At 43.2% G+C, this 25,682-nt stretch overlaps 1 protein-coding gene across 3 annotated transcripts in view; it reads left to right on the plus strand.

Annotated features, from left to right (window-relative positions):
- Window positions 1-25,682, plus strand: part of Tnrc6b (trinucleotide repeat containing adaptor 6B) — a 285,060-nt gene that overhangs the window by 215,492 nt on the left and 43,886 nt on the right. For 2 of the 3 annotated variants that reach the window (XM_045151729.1, XM_045151730.1), the window contains 8 exons: window positions 1,475-1,816; window positions 4,222-6,558; window positions 8,434-8,592; window positions 13,075-13,250; window positions 18,019-18,090; window positions 19,465-19,510; window positions 20,908-21,044; window positions 21,996-22,166. In XM_045151729.1, coding sequence (XP_045007664.1) covers window positions 1,475-1,816; window positions 4,222-6,558; window positions 8,434-8,592; window positions 13,075-13,250; window positions 18,019-18,090; window positions 19,465-19,510; window positions 20,908-21,044; window positions 21,996-22,166 — 3,440 coding nt within the window. The remainder of the gene's footprint in view (window positions 1-1,474; window positions 1,817-4,221; window positions 6,559-8,433; window positions 8,593-13,074; window positions 13,251-18,018; window positions 18,091-19,464; window positions 19,511-20,907; window positions 21,045-21,995; window positions 22,167-25,682) is intronic. The other variant, XM_045151731.1, reaches the window with a different exon arrangement.

A 25,682-nucleotide genomic window follows, 5' to 3' on the forward strand; every position in this document is an offset into this window, starting at 1 on the left:
TTAGTCATTTCAGACTGTTCTGCCTTTGTCTTTTAGGAAAATGAGTTAAGGTTCATGACCGCCATGGTTAGCATGTGTGAAGATGCTAGCCCACCTGTAGAAAGGAAGCCTTACAGAAGCGCATCTCCTTCCATCCTACAACAGCTAGTTAGGAAAGAAGTGTACATCAGCTTTTCCCAGTTCTCCTCTATCCTCATAATAGAAAAGGGGATTAGTACTACCATATGGAATCTTCCAGAATCATAGAAAGGGAATCATTGATAAATTTAGCTAGTTGGGGCTGGAGAGATGGCTTAGCTATTTGTTCATCAGTTGTTATAAAGATTCTGCAGAGGGAATAATATAGTTAATATTTGTCAATGAGTAATTTAAGTCACATGTTTATCCTGCCCATCATCTTTTGAACCCACCCCCTTTAGCTGGGTGACCTGTTCTGCCATGTGATTGGCTAAAGGCAAACATAGGGGTTGCCTGGAACTTACTTCAGGCACCAGTTCTTTTCTCCTGTCACTCATAGTATTCACTACTGTCCAGTGATGGGTAGTTGGGGCCCCTGATTTCTGATGATGTATCTCTCTCCTCATAAAGGAGCTAGTTAAATGGCAACGTGCTGGCCTAGCATCATTTCAGCAGTCAAAGCAGTACTGCTACCAGAGCTGGCCCCTGTATTACTCTGGGTGGCAGCGATTTGGGCCTCTGATTATCTCTGTAATATTGCCGGCAGCCCATGTTTGCCAGGCACATTTTCTTGGAAGGGGCTGCAGTCTCTTTCCAAGATGAAGGTGGGAGGTACAGACCTAGGAGAATCCTCTCTGTGGGATTGAGATGGGGAGCCAGTGCATCCCAGCAAAGTGTAGCTTCATGGTGACTGTGCACATTTCTTTCTTTTTTGCTTTGTTTTGTTTTGTTGAGTTAGGGTCTCACTCTAGACCAGGCTGACCTGGAATTCAGTATGTAGTCTCAAGGTAGCCTCAAACTCATGGTGATCCTCCTACTTCTGCCTCCCGAATGCTGGAATTAAAGGTATGCACCACCACACCCGGCTTAGTAAATAAATTTTAAAAATTAAAATTATTTTAAAAATTATGTAAAAACAAAATATTTAGACAAAGAGGAAGAATTCCTGGGCTAAGGAGGCCTGACCCTTACAGAGGAGTTTGCCACAGCCATTTGTACCTGCCCATCAGCCCTTCTGGGATCTGGTGGAGGAAGTGATAGATGTTTTTCTCCTTCCTTAATTAATAGAAAGTGATTCTGTGACCTTGCTATATGTGGTTTCTTGTCACTGTCACCTCCCACCTGTATTTCCACCCTCAGTAAACTGAAGATGCCAACAGGAATCTGGAAAGACTGCATCTCTTGAGAACAGAGTGAAAAAGAGTTGTGTTAGAGTTGGTCTCTTGTAATCTTCCTAAAGAACAAGGTTTAGAAAATGTATTTGATTTCAGACTTTCTTAACTCCTCTCTTTATCAGTGCCCGAAGTGACGAAACCAAGTTTAAGCCAACCAACGGCCGCCAGCCCAATTGGCAGCTCTCCATCGCCACCAGTCAATGGTGGCAACAATGCCAAAAGGGTGGCAGTGCCGAACGGACAACCGCCAAGCGCCGCCCGCTACATGCCTCGGGAGGTGCCACCGCGATTCCGTTGCCAGCAGGACCACAAAGTGTTACTAAAACGTGGACAACCCCCTCCACCGTCCTGCATGCTCCTTGGGGGTGGGGCAGGGCCTCCTCCCTGCGCAGCACCTGGAGCAAACCCAAACAACGCACAAGTGACGGGAGCGCTGCTGCAGAGCGAGAGTGGGACTGCGCCAGGTAAGGTACCATGCTGGGGAAAATGAGGGCATGCCAGCTTTAAGGAGGGAGATAACTTTTCCTCCACATTGCCTGGTGTAAAGTTCATGAAGGTCATTAATTGTGTGGACTACTGGGATTATTCAAAAAATGAAGAGGCTTGCCAGCCTGCACTGTGCCTGGGCAGTTCTGAAGCAAGGTTTTAGTGTTCCTGCGTGAGAGGCTAAAAACAGCCACTGTAGCTCATCACAGAAGAGCATCACCAATGAGGCTGTGTACTTCGGGTGTTCAGGGAGTGATTGGCAGTGGAGCTTGCATGAAGGCTTGTTCGGAATCTTTTTTTTTTTTTTTAATTTTTATTAGCATTTTCCATGATTATAAAAAAATATCCCATGGTAATTCCCTCCCTCAACCCCCACACTTTCCCTTGTGATTGTTCGGAATCTTAAGAAGCCCTGTGTATGCTTCCACAGTGACCACTAGCTTATAGACAATGTTGGGAAAACATATGATACCATTCTATAGTTTTTTACTGCATTTTTTTTTTTAAATCAGTGTTTCTTTTGAGAGCCCTAGATTTTCAGCTTTGTTTAACACTATTATACACAAGGGGTCTTTCCCTGAATGATTCCACTTGAAGTTTGAAGAATTACTTCTGTCTTTTGAAAGAGTATTCCAGTGTAGCCCAGGCTGCCCTCAGACTCATGACCCTCCTGCCTCAGCATGAGCCATCCTGCCCAGCCAGAGGTTTTGAAAACGAAAATTAGCCACAGCAAAGAGCTTCTGGTCCCAGTTTCAAAAACTGTTAACAGGTTTCATCCTATCTCTTAATATGTCTTCCAAGGTGATTAAGATTTAGAGCTGGTTGTGGTGGCGCACACCTTTAATCCCAGCACTGGGAAGGCAGAGGTAGGAGGATCGCCATGAGTTCGAGGCCACCCTGAAAGTACATAGTGAATTCCAGGTCAGCCTGAGATAGAGTGAAACCCTACCTTAAAAAACAAAAACAAAAAAAAGGCTTAGAGCTTAAACACCATCAAGTACTGACAGGACTAGCATATTGGTAGCTGTCAACAATTGGATACTTTCTTTGAATTCTAAATTTGAACAAAGGATTGCCTAGAAAATCCTGTTGCTGCCTTGTATATGAAGTAAGGATAGAAGAAATTGATGATGACACAGACTTGAGACCAGAGAAATGCCCTACCTGTGAGGCTTGCCTATGGCAGCTTTCAAGCCAGACTCAAAGTAGACCCTTCATATCAAGTTATAAAAGGAAGCCTGGGAGTGGACTATATAGGGACATGTGACCAGTGTGAGTCTCAGTGTCTTAAATACACAGTAAATCTCAAAGATAAAGAATCTGTGTTTCTTAATTGTTCTATAGTTCTATGTAATATCTTTTTAATTTCATAATGATTTGATCATCAAACTGCTTGGTTAAAATACATTTAGAAAAAAAATTCTCATTAAAACCTGTAAAATTTCTCCCCTCCTCCCACTAACTATGGTATCTTCCATCAAATATGTGCTGATTGGGACTGATATATCAGATTAATCTCCTTGGGGCAACAAACCTATCTGATCTGTCTCGTGTGCCCCAGCAGCGAGCTCAGGAACACACAGCATTCAGCAGAGGCTTATTGAGCAGACTGTACTGTCCACTGTGTGGAATTCACACATTAGCAAGATAGAGTCTTTGATGAAGAGGCACCAACATGGGGGACAGAAAGACATGATCACAGTGCTACAGAACTGAGGAAAATGGCTCGTGATGGGGAAAGATGATTTTCAGGTGATAAGCTCAGAAATGGCTTCATAGAAGAGATTTCACTTGAAGTAGACCCATAAAAATGAGTAAATTTCACTTTGAATTCAGGAGGAAAAGCAGTAGGTGCCATCCTGGAATGGTGCCAGAGTGAGAAGGCACATTTGTGGAGTGTAGGCACCTGCATAGAAAGTTGTAGAAGACTGGAAAGAATGGTTGAGCCTGGTCATGGAGCATCTTGGTCATATTGTGCCTGAGGATCTTAGCTGTTTTCTTGTGCACTAAGAAACTGTTGAAGGCTCTTGCCCAGCAGTAGTAGAACCAAAGGGGCGTTTTAGAAAACTTACTCCAACCAGAAGCGTTAGAATAGACTGAAGATACAAAGCAAGTTGAAAGTCTATTGCATTTGTCTCAAGACATAGAAGGTCCTTCTGTGTCAGTAGGGATTGCAAGGAAATATGAAGCTAAACTTAGCATATATAACAGCAGGCAAATGAAGGAGAAGAGGTGACTCAAAAGCTGTATGTTACAGTCACCCACAACAAGCTACTGGGGGAGGGGTTCCAGTGAGCTCCCAGGGCGGTCTGAGCTGCAGGTGCGGGTGTTGATGATGGTAGTGCATGGGCAGCCCCGACTGACCCGCTGATCTCTTTCCCAGAGTCAACCCTTGGAGGTGCTGCTGCTTCAAATTATGCAAATTCCACTTGGGGCCCCGGAGCCTCCTCCAACAACGGCGCCTCCCCCAACCCAATTCACATCTGGGACAAGGTGATTGTAGACGGGTCTGACATGGAAGAGTGGCCTTGTATTGCCAGCAAAGACACTGAATCTTCTTCCGAAAACACCACCGATAACAACAGTGCCTCAAACCCTGGCTCTGAGAAGAGCACTCTGCCAGGAAGCACCACTAGTAGCAAAGGCAAAGGCAGCCAGTGCCAGCCTGCGAGTTCTGGGAACGAATGTAACCTTGGGGTCTGGAAGTCGGACCCTAAGACTAAATCTGTTCAATCTTCCACCTCTGCAACGGACAGCAGCAATGGACTAGGAAACTGGAGGAATGTGAGTGGTCAGGACAGAATTGGACCTGGCTCTGGCTTCAGCAACTTTAACCCAAATAGCAACCCATCTGCCTGGCCAGCACTGGTCCAAGAAGGAACTTCTAGGAAAGGGGCATTGGAAACAGATAGTAGTAATTCCAGTGCACAGGTTAGCACAGTAGGCCAGGCATCCAGGGAACAGCAGTCAAAGATGGAAAATGCGGGTGTTAATTTTGTTGTCTCTGGCAGAGAACAGGCTCAAATTCATAACACTGATGGACCAAAAAATGGAAACACTAACTCCTTGAACTTAAGTTCACCAAACCCCATGGAAAATAAGGGAATCCCCTTTGGAATGGGCTTGGGGAACGCCTCCAGGAGCACTGATGCCCCTTCACAAAGCACTGGAGATCGAAAGACTGGGAGTGTTGGATCTTGGGGTGCAGCTAGGGGGTCTTCTGGAACTGACTCAGTCTCTGGACAAAGCAATTCTGGAAACAGCGGGAACAATGGAAAAGACAGAGAGGACTCCTGGAAAGGAGCTCCTGTTCAGAAACCAACCGGGTCAAAAAATGACTCTTGGGACAACAATAGCAGGTCTACGGGTGGGTCCTGGAACTTTGGCCCTCAGGACTCTAATGACAACAAATGGGGTGAAGGGAACAAAATGACATCTGGAGTCTCTCAGGGAGAATGGAAACAGCCGACTGGGTCTGACGAGTTGAAAATTGGAGAATGGAGTGGTCCAAACCAACCAAATTCTAGCACTGGAGCATGGGACAATCAAAAGGGCCACCCCCTCCCTGAAAACCAAGGCAATGCCCAGGGTCCCTGTTGGGGAAGATCTTCCAGCTCCACGGGAAGTGAGGTTGGAGGTCAAAGCACTGGAAGCAACCACAAAGCAGGAAGTAGCGACAGTCATAATTCTGGCCGTCGGTCTTACAGGCCCACACATCCTGATTGCCAGGCTGTCTTGCAGACTCTTTTGAGCCGAACTGATTTGGACCCCAGGGTGCTCTCAAACACTGGCTGGGGCCAGACTCAAATTAAGCAGGACACAGTGTGGGATATTGAAGAGGTGCCAAGGCCTGAGGGGAAATCTGACAAAGGAACTGAGGGGTGGGAGAGCGCTGCCACACAGACCAAGAACTCAGGGGGCTGGGGAGACGCACCCAGCCAAAGCAATCAAATGAAGTCTGGATGGGGGGAGCTCTCAGCCTCTACAGAGTGGAAAGAGCCCAAGAGCACAGGAGGCTGGAACGACTACAAGAACAACAACTCTTCCAGCTGGGGAGGAGGACGGCCAGATGAGAAGACGCCTTCCTCTTGGAATGACAATTCCAGCAAGGATCAGGGGTGGGGAGGTGGACGTCAGCCCAATCAAGGATGGACTTCTGGGAAGAATGGTTGGGGAGAGGAAGTTGATCAAACAAAAAGTAGCAGTTGGGAAAGTTCTGCAAGTAAGCCTGTGTCTGGGTGGGGTGAAGGGGGTCAGAATGAAATTGGAACTTGGGGTAACAGTGGAAATGCAAACCTAGCTTCAAAAGGTGGGTGGGAAGATTGCAAAAGATCCCCTGCATGGAACGAGACTGGCAGACAGCCCAGTTCCTGGAGTAAACAGCACCCGCCACAGCAGCAGCCGCCACCACAGCCAGATGCCTCTGGTTCCTGGGGAGGCCCACCCCCACCACCTCAAGGCAGTGTTCGACCTTCCAATTCCAACTGGAGCAGTGGGCCCCAGCCCACAACCCCTAAGGATGAGGAACCCAGCGGTTGGGAAGAGCCATCCCCACAGTCAATTAGTCGGAAAATGGACATTGATGATGGCACTTCAGCTTGGGGAGACCCCAACAGTTATAACTACAAGAATGTGAACCTGTGGGATAAGAATTCCCAAGGGGGCCCAGCACCTCGAGAACCAAACCTGCCCACCCCAATGACCGGAAAATCAGCATCAGGTAGGCAATGCCTCTTTCTCACAGGTTTTTATGGAGTAAAGCAATCCTAGTCGAAGCTGTTTATATTAAGGTGCATGCATTGAATGGAGTTGTGTTCTGAGGGTCTTCCCTGCAATCTACCTTGGATGCTTAGAGAGCCTCTTCCTGTAAGACCAGTGATAGCAGCTGCTCTAATGCACTGCAGCATTCCCTCTTGGCACAGGGAAACGATGGCAACATTCTTAGTCCTCAGAATGATTTCTCTGTAGCTATACTGGTCTGCAGAATCAAAAAAATACTTACAAATGTATGCTGTAGATTTAAATAAAGAACTAAAGAAGTGATAGCTTTCCTTTCTGGTTCTACCCATGGATCTGCCCTTGATGCTTCTCTTTCCCAGGAGATGGGAACATTCTGTGGTGTTTCCAGAGGCCATGGTGGTACAGTCACAAAGCTGCCATCTCCCGTAGCAAAAGGGTCTCAGTCTCTAGGTGGTTTTTCTGGGAGTATCGTTTGCATAAGATATTATCATCTCAGGAAGATCAGATACCCAGAATTAAACTCTTATTTCCTTACTATTTGAACAGCAAACAGCAGGTCTGGTAAGTTAGAAGTAACTTAAGTTTCATTTTCAGTTTGCCATGAATGTCTCTGTAAAAGGACATGGGTGCACAAATTTAAGATGATGCTTAACTTTTCAGTTTAATCACAGTATAATAATTTTCCAGTTTTCCAGTGTAAACCTAGTGGTGTTTAAGTGAATGCAACTAGGGCCCCTTACAGAATGATTACTTAACTAGTTCTTTTTATGTATAAGAATTTGAAAGATGAAGGGAGAAAGGAAATGATAGTATATTTTCATAGTAAAAAATCTTTAAACTGTACAGAAAAGCAAAAAAATCTTATAAGAAAGAGTCTTAGCCTCTTGGGTTTCTCCTCATAGGTAATCTCTTAGATGTTTGTGTTTCATTCATAAATCTTGCTCTTATCTATAGCAAACTGTAACCATTAAAATTTATGTAGAGGAGGGATTATACTTCCTCTGGTGTTGTTTTGTTTTGTTTTCATCTACTTAGGGTAATGGTTACTGAGAATGGAACTCAGGGCCTTTGCATGCTAGACAAACAGTATACTTTGAGGCTATGTCTTTACTCCTTTGTGTACTTTTAAGCTTTCTATAGTGGCACATGCCATTCTGTCTTGTAATTATTTCAGATATAGTGCTTGCTTTTTGGACCCATAATTTGTCCTGTCCTTTCTGAAAGAAGTTCACGTTGTAAAGGACCCACCATTGGTCTAAACTAGCTCCTTAACATTGGTGCCATGGCCACTGTTGTGCGTATAATTCCACCTACTTTAACATATGTATCTAAGGTGTAATTTTCTGGCAGTGGGTCTAAAGTGATAGGCACTGGAGCTTTCAGAAGCAGTATTGTAGGTCTGGGGAGATGCTCAGTAGATAAGCACTTGCCTCATAAATAAGCATGAGTCCCTGAGTTCAGATTCCCACACCTGTGAAAGCTGGAATCTGCAGCAGGCCTCTATAGCCCCAGCACACCTAAGACAAGATGGAAGCTAGAGTCGAGAGAATTTCCTAGATGCTCACAAACCAGCTAGCCTAGTGAAGAGAACAGTGAGCAAGAGACTCTGCCTCAAACGAGATGGAAGACAAGGACGGACAACCAAAAATTGTCCTCTGACCTTCAAATGCACATCATGGCACACATGCACCACATTCACACATGCTAAAAAAAATAAACTGCCACTGCCAAATGCCCTCCCTGAAGGTTAAATCTATTTCTGCCAAGAGATGTATCCCTGTACCTGTTCCCTTTACCTTCATTGGATGATGGCTGTTGGACAGGTCCTACTTAGAAGTGTATTTCTGTTTTTCAGTCTGGAGCAAAAGCACACCACCTGCTCCAGATAATGGGACTTCAGCCTGGGGCGAGCCAAATGAAAGCAGTCCTGGCTGGGGTGAAATGGATGACACAGGAGCATCGACCACAGGCTGGGGAAACACGCCCGCCAACGCTCCCAATGCCATGAAACCCAGTAAGTGATTGTTTCTCACTTTTGAGGAATTCTGTATTAGCTGCAGAGACATTTTGGTGAGGGCTGTTAGTATCTAACTGTTGTCTCAGTGAGATTCATGACTTGAAATATTAAATAGTAGCAAATATAGTTACTTTTCTTGGCATATGTTAAAATGTTTACAAACAAACTAAAAGTCATGACCTAATACTATTGATTTAAAAATAAGCAAACAAGCCGGGCGTGTTCATAGTGGCACACACCTTTAATCCCAGCACCCTTGGGAGGCAGAGATAAGAGGATCATCATGAGTTTGAGGCCACCCTGAGACTACATAATGAATTCCAGGTCAGCCTGGGCTAAAGCAAGACCCTACCTTGAAGAAAAAAAAGGCAAACAAAACCTTAAATTTGGTATGTGGCTAGAACTATAATTTGAATATAAGAAATTTTTATGCAATAACTAAATATGTTATTTAGTTCATTTGGTGTGTTTTTACTCTTTCTATATATATGTATTTTAATTTTTTTGTTCATTTTTATTTATTTATTTATTTGAGAGCAACAGGCAGAGAGAGAATGGGCATGCCAGGGCATCCAGCCACTGCAAACGGACTCCAGATGGGTGCACCCCTTTGTGCACCTGGATAACGTGGGTCCTGGAGAATTGAGCCTCAAACTGGGATCCTTAGGCTTCACAGGCAAGCGCTTAACCGCTAAGCCATCTCTCCAGCCTTGTTTTTACACTTGTGTTGATATAATTTAAGATAACAGTTCTCTGGTATTTAACATGGAACATGTTTTTTGCTGTGCAAGGGCTTGGTTGTCTAGCTAGGGCTTTTGTCTTTGTCTCAGTCCACCCACAAAAGTACATTTCAGGTTTTTTGAACCTGTCGGATTTCAATTCAGGTTTTTTTGTTTGTCTGTCTGTTTTTGCTTTTGGAGCTGGGATCTCCTACATCTGCCTCCCGAGTGCTGGGATTAAAGGCGTGCGCCACTATGCCCAGCTCGTTTCAGTTTTTTAAAGGTAGAACACTATGGTTATATTAAACACTGAAATATTATTGAATACTCAAAATTTGAACAAGAAAACAGATTCAGTGTATCCTGTGATAATTGGGACTGTGGTGGTGCCGTGTGAAGAATGTGGTACTAGCTTTAATCTAGACATTCACATGCATACCTGTGACTTTGCTGTATTTAAAAAATCGTCATGAGTTTTCTGAAGACTTTGTTCTCATGATTTTCATTGTGAAATAGCATCTAGTATACTTGATATAGAACCAGACACTTGGCAACAATGATCTTTTAGCAGACTGTAGGGTTTTTTGTTTGTTTTGAGGTAGGATCTCACAATATAGTCCTAGGCTGGCCTCAAACTCAAAGCAATCCTCCTATCTCTGCCTCCCCAAGTGATGAGATTAAAAGGTGTGCACCACCACAACTTTTTAGGTTTTTGGACTATGGGATTTTTTACTGTGCCTTTTCCAACCTTAGGATCTCCTCTCTCCCCTCACAGAACCCTCGTGCTCCCAAGTCCTGCAATGTACTCTACTCTCCAGGACTGGCTATGGGAGTAGCTCTTGTCCTTTCTGGGTCATTTAATATGTTGTATGCAGAGGAAGGGTTAAATCAGCCAACTGGTGCTGGTCACCTATGATCTTCTGTAGCCTGTAAATCTGATACTGTAAAACCTGTGATTAAAAATTACAACTCTCGGGCTGGAGAGATGGCTTAGTGGTTAAGGCGCATGCCTGTGAAGCCTAAGAATCTGGGTTCGATTCTCCAGGTGCCACATGAGCCAGTTGCACAAGGTGGCATATGTGTCTGGAGTTTGTTTGTAGTGGCCAGAGGCCCTGGTGCACCCATTCTCTCTCTCTCTCTCTCTCTCTTATAAACAAATAGATAAATAAATAAGAAAAAATATTTATAAAAAAAATTACAACTCTCTCTTGCTCTTTTTTGCTGGTGGGGGCATGTGTTGAGGATTGAATCCAGGGCTGCCTGCATGCTAGGCAAGTGTCCTACCGTTGAGCTATATCCCTAGCCCGTCCTCTCCCCACCCTTCTCTTTTCTTTTTTCCTGCTGCAGTCAGTGTAAGGGGAATTTTTTAGGACTCCAAGGCCATGGCTTTATTTGACCTCCTTGGGACGTAGGTTAGTGTGGCCACACTTTTACATCACAGGGTGCAGACCAGTGTAGCATTTGTGGCAGATTGTCTTGTCACAGTTGTGCTGGTGGGCAAGCTGGCACAGGGAAGGCATGATGATGCCATGGCACCAGCACACTACCAGCTGCAGGGTAGACTCTTTCTGGATGTACTAATGGAGAGAAATGTAGTTGTTTGCTGGCCATCACCTGCTGCTACTCCACTGAGGGCCCTTCCTTATCTTGGATCTTGGTCTTGATATTCTTGATGGTGTGTCACTGGGCTCAGCCTCTAGGATGATGGTCTTGTTGCAAAGAATCTAGTTCTGATGCTAGGTGTGGTGGCACATGCCTTTAGTCCTAGAATCTGGGAGGCAGAGGTAGGAGGATTGCCATGAGTTCGACGCCACCCTGAGAGTACATAGTGAATTCCAGGTCAGCCTGGACCAGGTCAGCCTCTAAAAAAAGAACAAAAAATGAATCTAGTTTTTTAAGGTTTTACTACAGTCTGCAAGTTAAAGATACTTATATAAAGGGGATGTTATAGAATAAACTGCATATTGATAATCCTGTGTCCTTGGACCTTCTGTCTCCCCGCCCCCCCTTCTCTACATTTTCTCATTCTGGCTTATCACTGCTTACCCATTAGTCTTTGCCCTGGACCTCTTCAGTAGCTGATGCATTTCAAATCTGTAATTCTTTTGTGAATTTCTTTTTTTGTTGCTGTTTGGTTTTTCGAGGTAGGGCTTCACAGTAGCCTGGGCTGACCTGGAACTCACTATGTAGTCTCAGGGTGGCCTCAAACTCATGGTAATCCTCCTACCTCTGCCTCCTAAATTCTGGGATTAAAGGCGTGGGCCACCATGCCCAGCTTTCATCATAATTTTTATGTCCAAGAGTTTTGCAAAACTGTTTCTTCTTTTTACTTCATCCCAAATAGCAGTTCTTGATCATACCTATTTCTCACACCCATTACCTACCAAGTCCATTTGGTAAAACAAGGACCACATCAGTCATGCTCATTCGATGTAACATTCTTTTTGAGGAGTGCGTTTAAACATTTTTTTCATCTATGTGTATGATGTGTGTTTGTGGGTGCACAGATGTGTAGGTAAGCATGCACATGTGTGTGGAGAAGGAAGTCAGAGGTCATTGTCAAGTGTATTCCTCTGTAGCTCTCCATCTTAATTTTTGAGGCACAGTCTCTTACTGAAGCTGGAGCTCACTGACCTGGCTAGACTAGCTAGTCAGCAGGCCGTAGGGATATACTTGTGATCACCTCCCCAGCACTGAGATGACAGGCATGCACTCCTAAGCCCAGCATTTTACATGGTTGTTGAGGATCCAGGCCCATATCTTTATGTTTGCACAGCAAGAGCTTTACCCACCAAGCCATTTCCCCAGCCCGTTTTCACTTTATTAAGACAGTCTCATGTATCTCAGAGTGGTTTCAAACTCTACATAGCTCAGGCTGGCCTCAAAGTCATGGCAATCCTGCCTCAGCCTCCCAAGTGCTGGGATTACAGTAAGTGTACACTACCACCCAACTCTGAACTTACTTGCAACTCTTTTTGTTTGCTTCTGTTTTTGTTTTGTTTTTTGTGTGTGTGTTTGTGTGTATAAAATTGACAACTTCCATAATTGTAAATAATATCCCATGGTAATCCCCCCCCCTTTCCCCTTTGAAACTCCACTCTCCATCATATCCCCTCCCCTTCTCAATCAGTCTCTCTTTATTTTGATGTCATGATCTTTTCTTCCTATTATGATGGTCTTGTGTAGGTAGTGTCAGGCACTGTGAGGTCATGGGTATCCAGGCCATTTTGTGTCTGGAGGAGTGCAGTGTAAGGAGTCCTACCCTTCCTTTGACTCTTACATTCTTTCCACCACCTCTTCCACAATGGACCCTGAGCCATGGAAGGTGTGATACAGATATTGCAGTGCTAAGCACTCCTCTGTCACTTCTCAGCACCATAGTGCCATTGTTTGCTTTGTTTCTTGAGGTAGGGTTTCACTCTAGTACAGGCTAACCTGGAATTAACTACGTAGTCTCAGGCTGGCCTCGAACTCACAGAGATCCTCCTACCTCTGCCTCCTGAGTGCTGGGATTAAAGGTGTGTGCCACCACCGTGGGCTCTTACAATTTTGATGAGTTCCTTTGAGTTTTAGAAGAGTATTGGAGACTGGTGGTATGGTTTGTTGTCTCTTCTCTCAAGTGTGAGTAGCAGCCTTTGCCTGGCTGTATAGATGGGCAGGCAGGACTACTGGTGATGTGCTTATCTTCAAGGAATTTTTGTTGTTGTTGTATTTATAATATGTAGTTATTGCAAAGGATTCATTCACTATTTCCTTAAAGATTCCAAATCTATGCAAGACGGCTGGGGAGAGAGTGATGGGCCCGTTACAGGAACTCGCCATTCCAGCTGGGAAGAGGAGGATGATGGAGGAGTCTGGAACACCGCCGGCTCTCAGGGAAGCACTTCCTCTCACAACTCAGCAAGCTGGGGACAAGGAGGAAAGAAACAAATGAAGGTAGCTTACTTCAGAAGAAATGTTGGACTTGCTTACTCTCCTAGAAGGCAGAACTGAATTTGTTAACGGAAGGAGTGAGGAATTGGATAGAGCAGTAACTTTGATTTTTGTTTTCCATGTTAAAAACTGTTGGAAGTTCCTGATGCGTACTTGGAAAACTCTTTATACTTTAGACTTTTGCATTCTGAAGCCAAAAAAGTCCCCATGAAAATGTAGAGGAGAAACCAAAGGGGAAGCAATGCTGGCTTTTCCTGAAGTGGTCAGCATGCCCTTACTTTACCTGCTTGACCCAAGGCCCACGCCTCCAACAGAACGGAGTCCTCGTTCATAGCTCTGCTCCAGCAACTAAGTGATTTCCTCACATCCCTGCCAGGTTGTGACTAGACATTTTGCTTTCCTTGTAATGGCTCAGTTTCTCCTTGCAGTTGCATGATTTTACTTACTTTGTAGTGGACCCAGGGTCCTGTGCCTGTTACGCAAGTACTCTACCACAGAGGTACACTTCCAGCCCCAGGGCTTTGGTATTTAATCTCTAATAATCTTTGCACCTGAGCCATCGTCTTGGCAAAAACCGTTTTTCACCTTAGTTTGTTGTTACACACCACACACCCATACACAGTGGAAATAGGAAATGAGTCTCCATATGTTTAACTCCACTCTTGAAAGCTCTGGTGTCCTGTGAAGTGTTTCATACCTGACATGCTCCTGGGTTTCAGATACTGAATACTGTCTTATAAGACCTTCAAGTGGTCTTCTTCCTCTTTGCCTTCAGGATTCTGATTTAAATATCCTAACTTTGGGGCCTGGGAAGATCCGGAGAGTAGAACATGGGTCCTTAGGCCATGATATAGTTACCTTTAGGACCTGAATTTGATCCCCAGAACCTACATATAAAAACAAACAACAACAGAGTTAAAAAATTAAAACAGAGGGCTGGAGAGATGGCTTAGCGGTTAAGCGCTTGCCTGTGAAGCCTAAGGACCCCGGTTCGAGGCTCAGTTCCCCAGGTCCCACGTTAGCCAGATGCACAAGGGGGCGCACGCGTCTGGAGTTCGTTTGCAGTGGCCGGAAGCCCTGGCACACCCATTCTCTCTCTCTCTCTCCTTCTATCGGTCTTTCTCTCTGTGTCTGTCGCTCTCAAATAAATAAATTAATTAATTAATTAAAACAGAAAAAGAAAACAATAAAAATGAGAATAGGGTCCTGCAATCCCTGCCCTGGTGAGGGTGGGGACGGGTAGATCTCTTGGGCTCACTGGCTAGACAGTCTAGCTTACTTGTTGAGTTCCATGCCCGTGAAGGACCATGTCTTAGGGAGGTGAACAGCACCTGAAGTTGCCCTTTGGCCTCCACACACCTGCACATACACAAACCAACAAATACATGCACATGTATACACACACACACCCCTTCATACCCTAACTTTTTTCAGTAGCACCAGAGTAGATTGTTTTTGTTTGAGGCAGTTTGTTTAAGTAGTTCTTTCTGGTTTTCCCATTTATTTATTTGACAGAGAAAGAGGGAGAGAGAGAGAACAGACATGCCAGGGCCTCCACTGCAAATGAACTCCAAATGCGTGCGCCTTCTTGTGCATCTGGCTAACATGGGTCCTGGGAGAATCAAACCTGGATCCTTTGGCTTTGCAGACAGATGCCTTAATAGCTAAGCCATCCCTCCAGCCCTGGTTTCCCGTTTTTTAAGGACATTTTTTGAGGGGGGAGTTGGAGGTAGAGAATTGGCATGCCAGGGCCTCAGCCACTGTAATCAAATGCTTTTGCCTCCTATTGGGCATGTGCGACTTTGCACTTGCCTCACCTTAGTGCATCTGACTAATGTGGAATCTGGAGAGTAGAACATGGGTCCTTAGGCTTTGCAAGCAAGCACCTTAACCACCGAACCATCTTCCAGCCCTTTTAAAAGGACTTTTATCTTTTTACTGTAGACACAAAAGGAATTAGTAAACTTTTTAGCATCTTTACAATCTCATATTGGCTAGTTAGCTTTTGACCATCTTAGGTCATTTATTGAGTTGGCAGTGGGTCCAGATTAATTGAAAAGTACTAATTAATTAAAAAGTACTAATGAGTCAGGCATAGTGACACACACATTTAATCCCAGCACTTTGGAGGCAGAGATAGGAAGATTGCTGTGAGTTCAAGGCCAGCCTGGGACTACATAGTGAGTTACACAGGTCAGCCTGGCCTGAGCTAGCGTGAGACCTCACCTCAAAACAACAAAAAAAGTACTAATGAATTTCCCTACTCAGGTGACGAGGAGGATTTACTTAATTAGGTTAATTTTAAGTTGAAGGTCTAGTCCCAGTGATCCTGACCTTTCATACTAAGGACTTTTTTGTTGTTATTTGTTTTGTTTTTCAAGGTAGGGTCTCTAGCTCAGGCTGACCTAGAATCACTATGTAGTCTTAGGCTGGCCTTGAACTCAGTGATCCTTCTACCTTGGTCTCCCAAGTTCTGGGATTAAAGGTGTGTACCACCATCCTAGTTAAGATGACCAGTTTTAGAAGAATTTGTTTGTTTTTTGTTTTTTGTCTTTCAAGGTAGGGACCTGGAATTCACTATGTAGTTTCAGAGTAGCCTTGAACTCACAGTGATCCTCCTACTTCTGCCTCCCAAGTGCTAGGATTAAAGGTGTGTACCACTACACCCAGCTTAGAAGAATTTTTTAATTTATATTTACTTATTTGCAAACAGAGAGAGATAGGAGAAAGAGAAAGGGTGCACCAGGGCCTCCAGCTGTTATAAATAGATTCCAAATGTACATACCATTTTGTGCATGTAGCTTTACATGGGTACTTGGGAATTGAACCTGGGCTGTTGAGTTTTGCAGGCAAGCTCCTTAACTGCCGAGCCATCTTTCCAGCCTGACCAGTTTACATTATTTTTAAAAGTTTATTTATTTATTTATTTGGGGGAGAGAATGAGAATGGGCGTGCCAAGTTCTCTAACCACTGCAAACTCCAGATGCCTGTGCCACCTTGGGCATCTGGTTTATGAACCTGGGTCCTTAGGCTTCACAGGTAAGTGCCCTAACCGCTAAACCATCTCTCCAGCCCTGTATTACAGATTTTATCACAATTTCTTTTTTCTTTAAAAAGAGGTCCTTAGGAGCTGGGTGTAGTGGCACATGCCTTTAATTCCAGCATTTGGGAGACTAAGGTAGGGGCATGTGCAACTTTGCACTTGCCTCATGTTGGTGCATCTGATTAATGTGGGATCTGGAGAGTAGAACATGGGTCCTTAGGCTTTGCAAAGAAGCCCCTTAACCACCCTGGGACTACAAAGTGTGAGTTTCAGGTCAGCCTGGGCTCGAATTAGAAACAAGATAAAAAAACAACCTAGTCATCTTAACCATTTTTAAATTTATACTTCAGACCATTAAGTATATTCAAGCCACATTCTTTTCATGTTATAAAACTGAAGCTGTGCCCTTACTAAACAATAGCTTCCTGTCCCCTCCCCTTAGTGAGAACTTTTCACCTTAAAACCTGTAGGTCATTTACAAGAATATTAACAAGGAGAGAGTCAGGATCTCAGTATAATCCTCAGCTATATGTCAAGTTTTAAGGACAGCCTAGGATGTATAACACCTGGCTTCAAAAGGCAAACAAACAAAATAATAATAAATAAAGTTGATATGACAGCATAACACAGGGAATTTATTATTTTTTTATTTATTACTTTGAGAGAGAAACAAAGAGGCAGATAGAGAGTGGGTGACCCAGGGCCTCTAGCCATTGTAAGCTTTCTCTAGACACATGCACCCCCTTGTGTATTTGGCTTATATGGGTACTGGGAAATCAAACTTGGGTCCTTGGGTTTTGCAGGCAAATGCCTTAACCACTAAGCCACCATCTCTCCAGACCCTTATACAGGGAGTATGTATGTATGTATGTATATATACACACACACTTATATATACATATTTATATTTATTTGAGAGTTAAGGAGGCAGAAAGAGAAAAAAAAAAGAAAAGGGGTGCACCAGGGCCTCTAGCCACTGCAATGAACTCTAGGCACATGTGGCACCTTGTGCATCCAGCTTTACATGTGTACTGGGGAATCGAATGTAGGTTGTTAGGCTTTGCAGGCAAGTTCCTTAACCACTGAGCAATCTCTCCAGCCCAACACAGAGAAGTTTTACCTATAGGATGTGTAGCTGCACAAAGCCCCACCATCCCCTCTCCCCCTAGGTTTTCCCATTGAAGATCATAGACCAGTCTGCCTGATTTTGCCCAGGAGCCCAGGAACAGTGTTTTCCACAGACCTCTTTCCCTTTGGGGTCATGTCCTTCATGTTGTGAAACACAGTTGAAGTGCTCCCTGGGTGCATTCTGCATTGCTTCCACATGGAGAGTGATGTTGAGTGGAATGAGCTTCCTTCCAAATAATATGCCCTTGCAACTCTCTTTCTCCACTTACAAGCCATCTAGGGTCACAGGAGTGCGTTCTACTAGAAATGGAAGTAGCAGTAAGCAGAAGTTACATTTTAGAAAATCTGACATAAATTCTTTCCATGTAAAAAGCAGATACATCATTTTACTAGTTACTTCCATTTCACTGTGATGAGTAGGAATAAAACATGTCAGGGCTTACTAATCATTTATTTAAACTAACAGATAAAATATCAGAACAGTAAGAGAAATAGGGTCCAAACAGGCAAATTCAAGGATCTCCATTTTCCATGTATATTGTAGCTCGGGAGGCCGAGGTAAGTGCTGTGGTTCTGAGGTTGCATGTTTCATTTCTGCAGTGTTCACTAAAAGGAAACAATGATTCATGGATGAATCCTCTTGCCAAACAGTTTTCAAATATGGGATTGCTGGTAAGTTTTATTTTTTTCATCTATTTCAAATTCTGACCTTAGTACAAATTTAAAGACCACTGACACCACACATACATAGTACTAAATCGCAAATTTAGGTATTGGTTAAGCAGTCTTGGTCTCTTGAGCTCAGCGGCAGCATTTTCTGTCTGCGCTCACTACCATGAGAAATGAGTCAACTTTGTGTCCTTTTTCTTGGGAGAATAAAGAAGAAAGAATCAGCCACTTATTTTTAATTTTTTATTTTCATTTTTTTGCAAGGGGAGGGAAAGTGAGCACATATTAGTGCCTCCTGCCTCTACAAACAAATTCTAGATGCATTGCCACTTTGTGCATCTGGTTCTATATACGGGTACTGGGGAATTGAACCCAGATCTCATGCCTTGCAAGCACTAGCCTGAGCTGCTGACCCATCTCTCCAGCCCATATCATTAATTCTTGTTAGCTTTTTTCATATTTTTAATTTTTTATATATTTTTTAAATATTTTATTTATTTGAAAGAGGGAGAGAATGAGCATGCCAGGGCCTCTTGCCACTGCAAATGAGCTTCAGATGCATGTACCACTTTGTGCATCTGATTTCCTAGGGGCAGTGGGGAATTGAACCCCCACTAGCAGACTTTGCAAGTGCCTTTAACCGTTACTGAGCCTTCACCCCAGCCACCACATCACTTGTTTTTTTTTGTTTTTTTGTTTTTTTTTTCTGAGGTAGGGTCTCACTCTAGCTCAGGCTGACTTGGAATTCACTGTGTAGTCTCAGGGTGACCTCAAACTCATGGCAATCCTCCTACCTCTGCCTCCCCAGTGCTGGAATTAAAAGTGTGCACCACCACGCCCAACTCACCACATCACTTTTTAAATAGACAACAAAATAGAAAAACTACATTGGGATTAATTATCTATGGAATTCTTTTAGAGTTGCTAATTTCCTTATCTCTTGGGAACATTATGGGGACACCATAATGTTCTGTCCTGACTGCCAAAAGACAAATGAGTTAACTTGGCTGCACATTTACAGATTTGATGACATGACAAGTCACAAGAACTTGTCATCTTTTGGCTGCCACTTGTGGCATTTGATCCTGTGCCGACTAGAACTTGAGGGACAGGTCTTTACTTCTCCAGGCAGCTGCTGAGCTGCTGCTCTGTCGAAAGGCGGACTGGGGCTGCTTGTATGTGTAGGTTGAACTTTAGGCTCATGGGTGGCATCACAGGGTGACAGTGAAATGTTATGATGGACTTCATTCCATTTTCAAGTTTATTTCTGAGGATTTTGTACAGTGCCAGCGGTAAGATGTGACTTTCACTTCTCCCCTGACTGAAATATTTGTATCCTTAATTCTCTCTCACCTGCTTTTTGTCTTATTTTCTCAGAGTCAAACTGAAGATAATCCAAGCAGCAAAATGGATTTGGCTGTAGGTAGGTACCTACCATTCCACTAATAGGAATGGATCTATCTGTGTTAATGTTAACAATAGGCCCTTGGAATCACCTGCCTGGTTTGAGTTGGGATGCTCAATCCCAACGCAATCCTTAACTGTAGAAGAGTTCTTTCAGGGCAGCAAATGGAGGTTAAAGACTTAAATGACCACAAGAGCCAGAAAAGAATGTAAAATAAGCAAAGCGTGGTGGCATACACCTTTAATCCCAGCACTTGGGAAGCAGAGTAGGAGGATCACCATGAGTTTGAGGCCACCCTGAGACTATATAGTGAATTCCAGTCAGCCTGGACTAGAGTGAGACCCTCCCTCAAACCTCAGCCTCCACCTCCCCCCCCCCAAAAAAAAGAATGTAAAAGAGGGCTGTGTGCAAGCAGGACCATTGGCCTACTAGAGAAGGCACATCCACATATAGAACCACTCTTACTCCAGGGCCCTGGCTGACAGTGCTGTGGAAAGTGTAGGCTCAGCTGGGCCACGTCAGTTCTTTTCAAGAGGGGCTAGGTATTCAAATATATATTATCATCCTGATTTTTAAATGCTAGAAACCAAATTCAGATTATTGTAAGATGTCTGTGGTGCTGCCAGACTCGTCCCTCAGGTTGCTACCTGTGTCTGCACTGGGATCTTTCCCGACTGATAAACTGTTGTGACTGGAGCAGATGCCTATTGTGTCAGGCATTAGTCTATGTGTTTTGTTGTTTTTTTTTTTTTTTTTTCAGCAATGCTGTTGTTCATCTTGAGGAACATAAAAGAACTAAACCAAGAATAAAACAAAACAGTCCATGGTAGTATGTAATCTTTGAGCTGTAAGCTTCCTGAAACTCTGATCATATAATTGTATAGTAACAAATTTGTAGAATGAGAAAATGGAAATAATTGTTTTTCCTAGAAGATTACACTGAGCAGGTACTATGGACTCAGTTGATTATGTTCAGCTCTTAGAACAACAGCTGTGCTTTCTTGATCATTTACTTGCCATAACTGTATTTTTACATCACCAAGCAGAAACAGGTAGCTTCTCTCACTAAGAATATATGAATTTACGACAACATGTGTTCACCAAACATATCAGTGACCAGTCTAACTATTTTTTCAGGTAGGTTTGGCACAAAGGGTTAACCCCAGTGGTCTCCTTCAATCTCCTGTTGCAGGCAGGCTACAGCAAATACGTATTTGGTTTTGTTTTGTTTTTCAAATGGACCCACATATGTTCCAGGGACAGAGCTAGCAGCTGAACCAATGAGAGTTCTTGTGTTCTTATCCCATAGAATAGAGTTTATGCCCAGCACCCCAGAGGACAGGATGGGCCAGGTCACTTGTGGCTCTTGAAGGAGACATTGCTTCTTGAAATTTTCACTGCTTATGTCCATTCAGATAAGAAATTTGATGTGGACAAACGAACAATGAATCTCGGGGATTTTAATGATATCATGAGGAAGGATCGATCTGGGTTCCGTCCACCTAATTCCAAAGACTTGGGAACTACAGACAGTGGGCCTTATTTTGAGAAGGTGAGTTGAACCCTTTATTTAAAATAAAAGTTTGTGAGAATCATGTAGTTCTCATTTGTCTTTTGCTAACTTAGTTCTGGAGGAAGCATAGAATTACTGAACTCAGTGAGCAAAGCATAGATAACACGTGCATTTAGTGGGGATATGAATACAATTGATGTCAACAGGAAATTGTGCAGGAACCAGAGCCCTCTGTGTTTAGAGTGTATTGTGATGAAGTTTTACGTTTGGAAGAGATAGCATTCAAAACATTAGAAGAAACTTTAGAGAGAAACCTATTCTGAATCTTTGTTCTGCTGCTTTCCACTTGGTAAATTAAATTTTAGGTCTTATAAAAACACTTGTATCTAAGATTTTGCCTTCAAGTTTTGAGAAAACTGTTTATCTCTCCACTTCCCTAATGGTTTTTGTTTTAACAGAATATTCTTCAAATTCTTACTATCTGGTTGATGCAAGTAATTTTAACTTGCTTGTTTTGATTTTTGACATTTCTAATGAAGGAGATTATTCCTTGATTCAGAATGCCATTTTTAGTGCTTGTGCTTCACAAAGCAACGCTTTTAGATCTGGCCTCTTAGTGGCATCATTGATGCCAGTCCAGGTGGCTGCCTGTTTGCAAGACAATTGCCTCGGCTTCTGTTTCAGGAGTCACACAGCCAGAGTAATCAGTATTAGATGCATAAAAATGAAGTACCTGGCAACCGTTATCGGAGCGCAGTGGACCGAATGTGTTACTAACCTAGAGGAAGAGAAAAGTCTACTAAAGACGACGACAGATGGTGTCTGTTGTGCAGAATATGATGATGATGATCAGATCCAAATTTCATCCTCGGTTATTGCTAATACGCTCTCACTTTGTTTATTCCTAGTGTCTCTCTCTTTCCCTTCTTGCATTCTGTTGCTTCACTAACCAACACTCATTGTGATTGGCTAACTCCTACTACCTTTCAGCTGACTTTGCCTTTCTCCAATCAAGATGGGTGCCTTGGGGATGAGGCTCCCTGCTCTCCCTTCTCCCCTTCTCCCAGCTACAAGCTGTCTCCCTCTGGTTCCACACTTCCCAACGTCAGCCTTGGAGCAATCGGCACAGGGCTCAACCCCCAAAACTTCGCTGCTAGACAAGTAAGGAGGCCTCTCAGATTTGTAACTGCTTGGCTGTGGCCTCACCTTGGCCCTGGTCTTCAGTTTATTGCATCATTTGTCTGTCTTGGGAAATTTGTTGATTACTGAATGCACAGAATGATTTTTAAAAATGTAGTTTTTAGATCTTTCAGCCCATAAAACCCATCTCTCTTCATGTTTCTCAACATGGATTTTATTTTCAGCCTGTTTCTTTTATCTTCATTTTTGGTCAGAACTGACTTGGGAAAGTATTAATGAGGCCACATAGGTACTTTGTGTAATCCAATTTAGCAATAAACTTGCCATTTTTAACATTAGATTAGACAATAAATAATACTTGGGGGCCTATTAATTTAATAATACCTGCTAGCCAAAAGTTACCAGGAAAACTAAGATTAAATATTTGAGGGTCACAGTTTCTTAAAAATCTAACATCTTCAGATTTCAAGTACAGTAATTACTCAGAGAAGTATGAGATAGTGGAGCTTTGAGAAGAGTGTGTATTAGAGCCCAGGCGTGGCAGAGTTGTGTTGGGCCTGGCAGTCCTCCAAGCAAGGGCCATGTAATAGCAATAGAACTGGCAAGGCTGGTCAGATGATGCTTCATCACTGTCTTAGGCCTAAGGGGACACAGTAGGGCTGCCACTTCACAGTCTGGTGTAACTCATAACAAAACAAAAAATAGGAATGTGGGGTCACCAATGCCATTGTAACAGTAACCCCAGCGTGGATACTGTCCTAGCCGTATTTCTGTAATTTCTCACTTGCCAGAGTGCCCTTTACATCAGGGTATCAAAAAACCATAATTACACAGTTCAAACTACTCTGTCTCGTATGGTGCCTTTCATGTGTACGGCTAAGGCTAAGGTAGCACAGGGCCTCACATAGCACAGCTGTGTTGCACACAGGTCCCTTGTGCTTTGCGCTAGCTGCCTTAGCAGATTGGGAAAGTGGTCTCTCTTGTGTTCTTGTAGGAAGGAGTCACAGCACTCGTGGTCAGTGGTGACTATAAATGTGGCTCTAGGGTCATAATTATGAAACATTAGTAGAATGTAGACTGGAGTTTAGTAGACCAGACAGACCACCTTGACATTGCCATTTTAAAAAAGAAAAGTCATTCCAGGCCTGGGCAAATGGCTCAGTGGTTAAATGTGCCTGCTGGTAAAGCCCGCTGGTCCTGGGTTCATTTTCCCAGTACCCATGTTAAGCCAGACAAACAATGTTGCATGTTTATCTGACATTCATTTTGACAGTGATAAGAGACCCTGGTATGCTCTTACATGTAATACACACTCTTTCAAATAAATGAAACATTTTTCTTTTTTAAAAAGAAGGTCATTCCTTTTTGTTTTGTGATTTGTGGATTGCTACAACATCCATTGTGATTAAGTTGGTACCCATGTTCTACCCAAATATAGTTATAGCTTTTTTTTTTCAAATTACTGTCATACAGAGTTCATTAAATACACTTTACAGTTTAAAACTGTGGCGCACACCTTTAATCCCAGCACTTGGGAGGCAAGAGGTAGGAGGATCGCTGTGAGTTCAAGACCATCCTGAGAGTACATAGTAAATTCCAGGTCAGGCTGGGCTAGAGTAAGACCCTACTTCCGGGGTGGGGGAAGGACAGTAAAGTTGGGAGTGGTGACATATATTTGTAATCTCAGCACTTGGGGCTGAGGCAGGAGAATTCCCATGAGTGTGAGGCCAGCTTTGGCTACATAGTAAGTTCAAGCCTAGCTTGGGCTGAAATGTAAGACCCTGCTTCAATAATAATATCAACAAAATTAAGGTTTTATTTTTCAAGTCAGAGAACATTTCAGTCAACTTGCTGATTTTGTTTTAAACTCATAATGCTTTTCTGAATTAAACCCTGAGTTTGAGGCAATATCACCAGTAACTCTGGGGATTCAGGCCATCTTAGAAGCTTCACATGCAACTGTAAAGCCTCAGTGACAGCCAGATGGACTACCATTAGCATATATACAGGGTTGGGATTACCATCACCTGATTTTCCAGTTTTAATTTTTTAAAGGCCATATATGTGTGGTTCCCTATAAATCACTGTGAAAACAGAAAATCTAAGCCAAGAACATGAGCAGCCAAAGTGCCACATGAAGATGCAGGAAGGCAGTTTGTGGTAGACAACTGTTAAACAGCCTCCCTACACTTTACCCACCTCAGAAATAGCCAAGTGCTGTGTGTGGCTTGAGAGCTTTGGCAGAAAGGGAAGAATCTGTCTACTGGAAATAGGAAAGTAAGGTTTAAATGTTTCTTATCAGAGGAAAGGTTGAAATTAGAAATGTTTCTAAGCTCGACATAGTGATGTGAGTTTAAACAATGCTTGGGAGAAATTTATGGTATATATTTGATTTTTTTATGATATGCTCGGATTGTAATTAACATTTCTACTTTATGTTTGTCATCATCTTTATTTCTGGTGCTTTTAAGTTGACCAGTTCACCTGTAGCAGTCCCTTAATCTGTTTTTGAATCATTAAAACCATCACAGTATTGTCAGTGTTCTAGAGCTCTTAATGGTGCCATTTAACTTCTTTAAAATGGTCTTATCCCTGTGATAAGCAGCAGGTGGTAACTTCAGTTCAGCTTACATGTTCACTATAAACCATGGTGTGGATTTCTTTGCCCCAGATGATCGTGGGATCTTTTCAAGTATGTGCATTAGTAGGTAGGTCACAAATGATGTACACATTTTACAGACCAGTTCTAGGACTACAAAGAGGGAAGGATTAAGCTATTGCTAAAAAAGATGAAGCGAAAAATAACTATAATAGTTTATTGATAGGTGTTATCAAAGGTGTCCTTGATGGGACATCTCTAAGCCAGGCATCAGAAAGACCATATGAATACGATGTAGAGGAAAACCACAGGAGCCCCCAGCTGGAAGATCAAGAGGTAAAGCTGTCCTTAGCTCCATAGGGAGACATTATCTTAAAGAGAGAGGGGAAAAGAGAGAGAGAAACCTCCTTCAGGCAGAGGCAACAGTGTCAGGTCACCAAATGCAGTGTCTTTGCTGAAGAACTTCTCTCAGAGCAAATCTTAAAATCAAATCATGAGGACAAGGCCACCGTGGAGCCTACTTCCTTTTCACCCTTACTGAGTGGATATGGGCATAGTGAGGCAGTCCACAAGAAGCCAGGGGATTAAACTTATTTTTAACTAAGCTTGTATTTGTACTTTTGAATAAGAAAGTTACAGGTGAGTAATGTTTGTTTTTATTTTCCTGGTATGATTTTTACTGGTTAATTTTTCTTCTTAACTCACTGTGGGATTGGTTATATTTCATCATGTAACAGAGGAGGGTTAAAGCAGATCCAGGACAAATGATCTTTGAGCAGAGCTAGAGGAGAGTCCCCATGGCAGAATCATGTTGGATCACATGGATCCTGCCATGAGGATATACATAGTTAGGCTACTTGGCCTAGGAAAGTTAGGTCAAAGTGTTATTTTATGACTGGCAGTATTCATAACTGTAAATTTTTCTCAGGTGCCTTTCA

The sequence above is a fragment of the Jaculus jaculus genome, chromosome 6, assembly GCF_020740685.1.
Source record: "Jaculus jaculus isolate mJacJac1 chromosome 6, mJacJac1.mat.Y.cur, whole genome shotgun sequence".
Classification (NCBI taxonomy): domain Eukaryota; kingdom Metazoa; phylum Chordata; class Mammalia; order Rodentia; family Dipodidae; genus Jaculus; species Jaculus jaculus.